This window comes from Ailuropoda melanoleuca, chromosome 10, assembly GCF_002007445.2.
Source record: "Ailuropoda melanoleuca isolate Jingjing chromosome 10, ASM200744v2, whole genome shotgun sequence".
In the NCBI taxonomy this organism is placed as follows: Eukaryota; Metazoa; Chordata; class Mammalia; order Carnivora; family Ursidae; genus Ailuropoda; species Ailuropoda melanoleuca.
This window is the reverse complement of record NC_048227.1, coordinates 5,098,917-5,109,713: the sequence shown is the minus strand read 5'-3', so window position 1 is coordinate 5,109,713 and position 10,797 is coordinate 5,098,917. Positions and strand designations below refer to the sequence as shown.

Below are 10,797 nucleotides of genomic sequence, written 5' to 3'. Positions count from 1 at the left end.
ATTTTAGGGCTTTACTCTTAAATATGAACTGGTGACCAGGGATCACCAGATGTTTGCTGAAAGCCTCCAACACAAAAGACAGATGGATACCAAACAATGAAATGAAATAATCAGGAGATAATATGGGGGAACTGGAAGAAAATAACAAAAAATATTGCTTTCAGTTTATTCAAATTAGAGACAATATTACATTCACAAAATAAGAACAGGATGCTTTTAAAAAGGAATAACCAGGGGCACCTGGTTGGCTTGGTTGGTTAAGCATCCAACTCTGGGTTTCAGCTCAGGTCATAATCTCATGGGTCGTGGGACTGAGTCCTACATTGGACTCCATGCTCAGTGGGGAGTCTGCTTGAAGTTTCTCTCCCTCTGCCCCTCCCCCTGCTCTCATGCTCACTCACTCTCTCATATAAATATATCCTGAAGAAAAATGGGGGAGGGGGTTAACTAAAAACTCTGAAAGAGCCCAAATTAAAAATACAGTGTCAAAAGTTTTAAAAACATAATGGGGGTACCTGGGTGGCTCTGTCAGTTAAGCGCCTGACTCTTGGTTTCGGCTCAGGTCATGAGATCCAGCCCCACATTGGGCTCCCTGCTCAGTGGGGAGTCACTTGAGATTCTGTCTCTCTTCCCTCTGCCCCTCCCCACTCTTGCACGTACTCTCTCTCTCCTTCCCTCCCTCTCTCTCACTCTCCAAGATAAATAAATGTTAAAAAATAAAGTAACATAAAGTGGAGGGCACATTCCAACATTCTAAATGTTGGAATGTGAAGTTGATATCTGTCAGAGATGGGGGAACAGAAAGTGGAAAATCAGAGAAAAAGGTAAAATGATTAGAGAAGAAACCAGGATATGTAAAATCCTCATCAGAATTCCAGAAAGTAGGGAGAGAGAAGAAACAAAATAGGAACATTTTTCAGACCTAAAGGACACAGTTTTTTATATGGAAGGCGTGTATCAAGTGCCTGGTAAAATAAATGAAAAAGGCCCCACACTGAGACAGACCATTATGTAGCATACAGGGCTTCCCCCACCAAAGTCCTATACAAAGGAAGAAGAAATGATGGCTGACTTCTCAGTAGCAAAACTGGATGTTAAAAATAGTGGAGCAGTATCTTTAAAATTCTAAGGGAGAACCACTTGAGCTGTGTAATACTCTACCCAGCAAAATATCAATCAAATGTCAAGGTACAGATAATTTCAGACACATGGGGACTCAAATTTACCTCTTATGCACCATTTCTTAGGTTATTTTAGAGAATGATCTCCAGCAAATAGAAATAAATGAAGAAAGAGGAAGGTGTGGAGTCCAGTTAATGAGAGCTCTAACACAGGGGATCAGAAAGGGACATGCAAGGGTAACAGCGTGGCAGGGACAGTCAGGCCAGACTGAGCCAGAGGACGGAGAGTCCTTGGAGGAAGTTCTGGGGAAAAATGGAATGGAGGATTAGCTGACAAGTTTGTGTGTTTGTAAAGTACTGATAAGACTTCTACTAGATGTGGTAGAGCATGTGGAAAATTTTAAGGTGGATTCGTGGAAAACTAAGCTGGGAGGAGGGAGATGAGAAGATTGTTAATCCCAGGAGAAACAAAGAGTGTACCAAGAAAGGAAACCTAATCCTTAGTACATTCCTTGCATTGTAGTGACTGATATTTACAAAGTTGTAATAAACCCTGACCATCGACTTAACCAGGAAATTGCCGTTTAATTATATAGGAAAGATTGAAGTAGGGAGAGTGGGGTGGTGTGGAGAGCTAAGCCCTCATCTACTGTAGTAGAAAGCCAATATTTATCATCCAAAATCGAAAAATGAAGAATGTTATCCCAAACTATGGCAATAAATACAAGAATAACTGCTTAGTTGAAAGTGCTCTTGGGAATAAGTTCAGGTTTGAGGAAAGGTTGAGCCAGGGGTTGTTTTTCATGATAAGCCTTTATCACTGTTTGATAAAATAAAAGTTACTATGTTCTCTATACTGATTTATAAAGGAGAAACTTTTTATTCTGCAGAGCATGTGTATCAAGTATCTGCCCCTTTGAATGTTGGGTATTTTTTCATTCTTTTTATTGCTTGGTTCTCTACAAACGGAGTTCACATTTTGAGAGAGGGGGCGAGGAGACTTGAGTGGTCTATCTGGGATCATAAATATTGTGAAGCTCATTATTTGTAGATGGAACAAATACCACGTGTTCTGAGTCAAGAAGTCAGAGCCCCGTAGGAATGATCTATTGTCTCTGCTTCGATTTAGGATATTTTAAGTTTAGATCAACATTCTAAATAATTGCCTATCTTAATACTCATCATAGCATTTATCTCTATGTTCATGACTTTCTAGTGCTACAGGAATGACAGTTTTAAAAGTGAAAACCATGGCATTTGCACAGCTATGGCATCATGAAGTCCGTGAGAGGGAAACCATGCCTTCCCATCTCTTGTGTGCACAGGACCTACCATTTGGTAGTTACTACATAAGTACTTAATGAATAAACAAGATCTCTTAGAAATTTCTGTTCAATTGATAACCAAAACATTGCTCATATAATTAAGTTCTGATCATGTGCGCCTGTTTTTAACACTAGTCTGACAACCATTAACCTACTTAAACCCCAAAGGGAGCATCAGCTTCTGGGCCCTTAGCCCTTGTGGGGTGTGCTTTGTAGGTATGCATGTCTGCTGCTTTCTCTATTTACAGTAAGTTCTAGGCAGCCCTTGGGCAGTGGAAGACTGCCAGGATGACACATGCCTGGCTGGTGCAGGGACCCAGTTCCATCCGTAAGGAAATATGTGCTCTTTGTTGTTTTGAAATAAATATTCATGGCTTTGTAGACTGTACTGTGAGGCATACATAGGTACCCCAGGCCATGTAGTGACAAAATCTAAAGATTATTTGATCTGTTTGCTTATTTTATTAATTTGTTTGTTTTGTTTATTTGTCAGAATGTTATGGAACAGTTCAATCCTGGGCTACGGAATTTAATAAACCTAGGAAAAAACTATGAAAAAGCTGTTAATGGTAAGTCCCTTTTCTAAATTTACAGACATAGTGCAGATATAAAAACCATTCAGTAAATATTTTACTTAATTTTTTTAAGTGCTTAATAGTGAATTTTTAAAATGTCTAAGTTAGTAGAAATTATTTACATTTAATCCTGTGGAAGTTTGCAATGGTAGGATATTAGTGGATCTGAAATGAATAAATGGAATCATAGGCTGTTATAAGTGACGCATTTTAACGGCCAAATCATGGTTATTGACACAACTCAATATTTTATATCATTGCCGTCAATATGTTTTCCACTTTGCAAACCAGATTCTTTGTGAACTAATAACATATGAAACGTGTACTTAAAATATTTGTTAGTATCTTATAGCAGAGGAATTATTCTCTTTATATTGAAGAATTTCTCTAATCCCCCAAGCAGTATCAGTGACTTCTGAACCCCTCACCCCTTCAAAGAGCAAGAAGGAGACTTGTTTTAGAATTCTTGCACTGCTGACTCTCCCTTGATGACTGCTTAGTCACAAGGGCACAAAGTCATTGCATTAGATGCCCCTGTGAAGGAAATCACCATGACAGGACTGGCAGTGGTTTTTTGTTGTTGTTTTTTTCTCTCTAACACTTGCTGCCTCTCTGAGGCAGTTTTATAAGGTGACTCGGGGACCTGCCAGCAGCGGCTTAGTCTCTTGCTAACAAGGCTTCTCCCCAAACGGACTGTTCTGCACTTTTAAAGAATTTCCAGTATTTTTGCAGGCCATCTGTTTTTTACTGAAGCCATTGAGAAATCGAGATGAATTTGTGAAGTCCTTGGTAAGAATTTGTAGCATACTTGAGGATGCCGGATGTGCAGTCAACACTTAGGTCATGAATCAGGACAATATGCACAGCTAACAAAGAGCATAGAATGAGCAGTGTCCAGGAATTTGAGTAGTGAAGGTTGGTGGGGAATGGAGCAGGCAGTGGACCTTGTAGGAGCTGTGCAACTGACAGATGTTAGGTTTTAGGCAGAAAAGACCGTGTCCAAGCCAAGATCTGAGATCCACGCCGGCATGGGTGGGAAGCTGTTAGGGAATAGTAAAATACAAGGTGGAGTAGGGTCAGGTTATTAATGCATTTGAATGCAGCATCAGTTACCTATTGTCACATAATCGAGTGTCCCTAAACTTGGTGGCTTAAGACAACAATAGTTTGTTATTTCTCAAGGTCCTGTAAAGACAGTGCAGTTCTCTAGCCCCCAGGGGCTCAATGGGGGTCATTGGGGGGTGCTGGGCTCCCTCCCTCCCAGGGACATAGCAGGCTGTTTCCAAGAGCAAACCCCTGTTGGAGTTAAACTTCCTGGCACCCCATTGGCCAAGGCAATTCACATGATCAAGCCACCCATCAATGTATAGACGAACCACAAAGGCTGGGAATTCTGGGAGGTGTGGTTTATTGAAGGCCATTACTATGCAAATCTGTCATGGACTCTGTGGAATATGGGCTTGCACTATGGGGAGTGGAGGCCATTAAAAGTTTTTGAGCAGAATTGTAACCTAATGAAATCATATTTTAAGGAAAAAATATCTAGTAAGATATAGATTAGATTGATGAATTAGTTGGTCAACCACTAAAATAGAACAAATATGCTTTGTTCCTTAAAACAATGTGATAGAAAATCTCTTAATATATTCACAAAGTGGGGATGGCAAATTTATGAGAATATTATTTGATTCTTTATTAAGTTCTGGATAAATTATAGTTTTCAAAGTTTACTTTATCGTCAAAGCAAGGATATTTTACCATTCTGAGGTTAGTTTTAAACATAAGTCATCAGTTAATGAAAAATTTCAATGTAATTTGTGAATGCAAACGAAAAATTTTGTGTATATATATGGCGTAAACCTGCATGCCATTCTCCCACCAATCTGCTTTTCAGCCTTATCAGTATCTTACATTTTAAAATCTTCATATTAAAATATAGAATGTATTAGCTTGACAGTTTATTGGCTACCAACCTTGTTTTTAGGGGGAGTCCTCTCTTTTTCAGTTCTAGCTGAGATTGAAGAGTCAAAAAGCAGTATAATTTAGAACTGAGGAAATGACCTTAGCTGGAGTTGTATGCACTCCCTCTGATCTGCCACTGACCTTGGGCATGTCCCAGCATATCTCCACTCCACTCTCCTTCATGAAACAGGGTGATAATACCACTGACCCACATCTTCATATCCTTGGGTAGATGAACTTAAGTAATGGCTTGGAAAGTCCACATAAATGCTACTTGTTATTGTTCTTTTTTACAATTATACTTTAGGGTTATTCTCAGACTTACGAAATAACTGTATAATAGAGCATTACAGTTGTTAAACTTGTACACATATATAGTAAAAGCCATAGCTTCTGTAATTTTTTAACTCAGTAAGAAATGCTAAAATGGATGAATTTGCCATGAAAGTACTACTTTTTTGGCCAGTAATATCTTCAGCTGGACTTGTACATAATTTGTTCTGTGACCCTCCCCCCTTTTTGTACTTGAAATGCCTTTTTAATTCACCATTTTAAAACAACACCCGTTATAAAATCGGGGCAAAGGAGTTGGTATGGCCTCTGGTTTTCTTCATAGTAAAAAGGAAAGGAACCTTAGAGATTCCTAAGGGCTCTTTTAGCTCTAAAATTCTGTATTCTTCAAAGTTAGTCTTTGAGTGAAGTGAAGTAAAATAAATTTTCTTCAAAATCACCCTTATTGAAAAGCCTGCTTGTTGTAAAGTGAAGGAATCCGTATTAATAGCTCATGCTATTAGGACATTTTATAGATGACCATCCTTTGTTTCAGAAAGGATAGCTGCCTTGCCAAAGGAGGTCATGTCATTAGAAGTAAAGGTAGAATTCAAACCCAGGTCTCTCTTGCCCCCAATTCCCCTTCCCAAAGAAAAAGAAAGGAAAAGAAAAGAAAAATCAAAAACAGATTTTTGTACCTTATAATTTAGTCATCAGAATCAATTTGAAAGGAGAGATACTATTTTTAAGATGATTAGAATCCAGTTTCTACAGAAATAAAAGTTTCCCTTGTCTTTGCCAAAAAGGTAGCGGGGGGAGGACAGAACCTTCAGTTATTTTTAAGGTAATTCTGTTATGTTTTTAGAATGATTTGTATTTCAAATTTCATATATTTTCCCCCAACAACAAATATATTATTGGTTGTGGCTCAAAATATCTTTTTCAATAGAAAAAGTAGAAAAGCCATTGAAAGACTAGGTTCCTGGGCCACGCCATACAAGTTCTTTTAAGTAATAATGTTGCAGACCCGTATAGCTGTAGAGTAATCTGAGAAAAGATTTCTTGCTGGAGTGGATGAGTTTGCAGCCCTAATTTGATGTTGAAAACACATCCACTCTGAAACTGGCATCATGATGAAGGCAGGGCCTTTTCTGGACTTCCAGAACCTGCTGTTGAAGGTTCCCCAGGTCTGGTCTAAGGTGAAGATCCTATAGGCTGTTCCACCGAGTGGGGGCCTCTGGAAGTACAGTGGAGGGACCTCTGCCCTGGCATAGCTATTAAGCACAAGCCCTGCCTTCTGAGAGCCACCCTTGCCACAACCCAAACCTTTCTGCAGCCAGAAGGGACTGAGGGATATTTGAAAGCAAACCTCCATGGCACTTCCTCTTTTCTTTGTCTTAAGTGATGACTTTTGTGTGTCACCTTGCTTGTCTAGCTATGATCCTCGCGGGAAAAGCCTACTACGATGGAGTTGCCAAGATTGGTGAGATTGCTACCGGGTCTCCCGTGTCGACAGAACTGGGTGAGCTGACCGTCCATTATATACAAACACAAGTCGAGCTGGTTCCAGGGCCTTTCCTCCTGTGAGCCCTTGTAAGAACACACAAAGTGGCCCAAATCCAGAATAGTAAGAAGAGCTAGCCCAGTACTCCAGTGTGTTCACTTCTGGAATGACTGAGTTTGCTGTGGTCTGTCGAAAGTAGAGGCTTAGTTAGAGGGCAGGCCAAGGCCAGTGGCTGGCCTCCCTGCTCCCTAGGAATTGGGCTTCTGCCTCTAAACTTGAGGCCCTAGCCCTTCCCCTTGGATCCCTGGAGCATGAAGCCCAGGGAGCTTTGACCTACATTCTTAAGGAGATGGGCATGGCGGGCCTCCTGACTCTGGCAGGAGTGTTTCCTGTGACTCACCTAGCAGAAAGTCAGACTCCTTTACGTCCTGCTCTTGGCTCTCACTGCTTCCACAGTTGCTCTCAGTTGTGATTTTTCCGGTTTTGCTGGTATGAATTGATCTCCTGTGCGCACGCAGAGGGCAGCCACACCCTCGGCACCACCAGCTGCCGAGGGAATCTGGGTTTCTGTTTACAGAGTCCGTTCCCTGTGCCCTCTCCTAAGGGTGGAAAAGTCGCTGTTTTTCCTTTTCTAATAGCCCCCCACATAACCATCATTTCTAAATCTTGAGTAAGGAATGAATATGTTTTATTTATTTATATTTTTATTTTTTTTTTAAAGATTTTATTTGAGAGAGCATGAGCGGGGGAGGGGCAGAGGGAGAGGAGAAGCAGGCTCCCCTCTGAGCAGGTAGCCTGATGCAGGAGGGCTCGGTCCCAGGACCCTGAGTACGTGACTTGAGCTGAAGATAGATGCTCAACCAACCAAACCACCCAGGCGCCCCAGAATATGTTTTATTTTAAATGAATATGTTGTATTTTACAAAGGGTAGGATTTCTGGCTTCAAAATGTTTCTCATAATTTGAAACATTCAGAATAGCAGAGGAAAATATTGGTAAAGTGTGGGTATTTAAAGAAAAGTGTTCCTCCAATTAAAAAGCAGAAAGGGAAGCTGGGGGTGGGGCGGCTTGTAGGATTCAAATAATTCACATCATTTCTATATAAAAGTGTCTTAAGGGTTTTCAGGATTGCTTGGAGAACTCTTGCCTGACCCATAAAAGTGGAGGAGCAAATTCAAGGTGTGATAACAGTGCTGGGGTTGGGGGCTGGGCTGCAGGATGTGAAGTGGAACTGGGCACTCAGGAACATTTTCTGACAACTTCGGTTCTTGAGGAGTTTGTAAAGAGTCTTGAAACCTAAGCCTGAAGTGATGTCGTGTGATGAGTAAGTCCGTACTGCTCTGTTTACTAGAATTAGTTACATGCAGACATTTTTCAAAACCCTGACTTGGGTTCTGTTGGTGCTGCCATTTGTACGTGTTCTGACAAGGTCTGGACCCTAGAAACTCTGTCTTTAGCAGAGTCAGTTTAATAAAATACACACTGCATTGTATAGACAGAAGCAGATAGTAAAACTTCGATGATGGAGATGATTAGAGGTTTCCAAAAATAGGATTAAATTAAAAAGAAACATCCTATTTGTGTCAGGCGCCACGGGAAAATGTATGACCCTTACATTAAACCATATGGTGCTCTGATTCACCATCATTCAGTTTGCCTTTTTAATGTTTTATGGTTCTTGCTACTGTTTAAATAAGATTTCTGTTCCACACCTTACTTTATTCAGCTGTGAGTTCATAACGTTGAATCAGCTATTTCCACAGCAACCGTGTCGTTGCAAACACGGGCTGAAAACTTCTTCAGTTTCAGTGAGGAAAATATGTTGCAGTGGCAGAATTTCTTTCATGTGGATATGTGTTTTATTTGGAGGGGATGGAAATAATTTAATGTGTTTTATTTTTGTTTCAAGTTCTTTTTGCTTATATTCACCATGTCATATAGTTAGTAATTTTCTGCTCATCTGCAGCAATTTCACAATAATGTGCTGCCCTAGCAAGCGTTGCTTCTGGAGGCCTGTTGTTTAACTTCTTTTCATGTGCCTGGGTTTTTATTTTGTTTAAATTCCCTGTATGAAAGACTAATGAACAATTCATAGAAGAAAGAGACCTAAGGTAGATTCTATTTTTCTCATTTTTCAAGAAGGTTTTATTGTCTAATTACTGGCTTTTGGGGTTGGTATTCATAACTTTATTATGAAACATTATAAATCCCATCTGGTAAAACTGAAGGGCCTTTCATATGTGAAGATCATGGATCATTTCAAAATTTTCATTCCTGAAAAGTATTGTCTCTGAAAAACCTTTGTGTGTCGTCCCCCCCCCCATCCCCAAGAAATCCTATAGTTTTAAAATTTTCAGTTTAAAAATTTTGCTCAGGAAGTGAAGGGGATACTGAAGAATTCTTATTTCTAAAACTGAGATTACAAGAGTAGTTTTCACTTTAATGTTGAATTCAAATATTTTTTTAATGTTGCTGTAGGACAGCCTTTCTTATTTTATATACTTTTTTACATGAAATTTCTGTTATATTCTTTCTGATACTTTTGTACTTTGGGAGGTGGGTGAAGAAAATATCCTCTAGGTAAAATATTGACCTAATTCATAGAAATTTGCTGTGAGGATTCTACTTGGAAAACCTGGCCAAATGTATTATGAGTATTAATTAGAGTGGCAGAACTGAGCATTTCAGTCTCGCTCCTCACTTTAGAGGGGGGGAAAAGGAGCTAAAAGCTGGAGGAGAAGAAAGTTGATTCACCTTTTGCTTATTGTATACTTGTCATTTGGATTGGTGCCTATTCAGACAGAGCTATAGCCGTGCCATTTCTGATTCCTGGCTATGGGTGTTTCCATTTAGATGTCCCTCTTAACACATCAGCTCACCAAATGCTCTGTGAATAATTTTAAGATGCTTTTGCCTAAAAGTAACAAATACCCAATTAATAGTGGCTTAGACATTAAGGAAGTTCATTAACCCACATAAGAAGGCCAGGAGTTAGCAGATTCCTGATTAAGTAATGATTACTAAGAACTCAGGTTCCTTCTGTCTGTCTTCTCATCCTCAAGCCCAACTCCTGGTACCAAGATGGCTGCCATTGCTAGTCTTGGGCATCACATCCTCTCTCTTCCCATTGTATCCAAAAGCAGGAAGGGGAATTTCTTCTCAGTTGTGCCCTTTACAAAGGAGGAAACCTTTCCTAAGCAGCCCCAGCACATTCATCCTCTCATGTCTCATGACCCTGCAGCCAGAGAGCTTTCCCTAGCACGGTTAGGCAAGGAATACCTCTGAGGGGAAGAGCTGTCAGGAGGACACCTGATGACACTACGTCGGCAGGCAGCTCTGGTGTCAAAGGTCTTGTTTCAGCAATTTTCAATGAAAGGAAAGGACTTATACAGATGTCCTTGCTTTAGCTGTGCCTCATGCTACATAGTGCTTCTGGCATTCTGTGTCTCTGAGTGGGATTATGTTTTTCTCCGACATGGGGTGTGGTTTCGCTAGCATGTGTATACTTCATACGTTGTGATTGTTGCTTCTCCTGGACACTTGCTTTTTCTCCTGAAAACCATAGCCATCCTTTACAGTCTATTCCTATTTGGGAAGTGGGACTCCAAGCACAGAGGAAGAGTTAGGGGTTTGGGGGGTAGTTTCCGTTTTTCTGCCCTTTTGTTTTTCTTTTCAGCCTTTGGGTGACTTGTAATCATGAACTCTGAGGTGCATTTTCTCTGCCTCAGTTACTTTCCTTTCTTTCCTCCTCTCTTCTTCCTCTCTGCCCATGTGTCTGTGTGACCTCACAGCCTCATTTTTGAAAACTGGGGAACCAGAGAAGAAAACATCACCTGTAATTTTACCACTTTAACACAACTACTTTGTCATCACTGTATTCTTTTCTGGTCTTGTCTTCCCTTGAGGATGCTCGTATACAGCATGCCTCATAGCAAACGTCAGGTGCTGGCTCTGCCAGGCACAGGGCGCAGCACCCTATGGGTGTCATTTCATCTCATACGCCCAACGGCCCTATGAGTTGGGTGTAGGCACTTTCACTA

The 10,797-nt window shown here is 40.4% G+C and overlaps 1 protein-coding gene across 2 annotated transcripts in view; it reads left to right on the top strand.

Moving 5' to 3' along the window:
- The first annotated feature begins 2,942 nt into the window (after positions 1–2,942).
- BAIAP2L1 (BAR/IMD domain containing adaptor protein 2 like 1) overlaps positions 2,943–10,797 on the top strand; it is a 69,368-nt gene continuing 61,513 nt past the window's right edge. For both annotated transcript variants that reach the window (XM_034669809.1, XM_019808272.2), the window contains exons 1-2: positions 2,943–3,015; positions 6,689–6,775. In XM_034669809.1, coding sequence (XP_034525700.1) covers positions 2,946–3,015; positions 6,689–6,775 — 157 coding nt within the window. In that variant the 5' untranslated portion in view covers positions 2,943–2,945. The remainder of the gene's footprint in view (positions 3,016–6,688; positions 6,776–10,797) is intronic.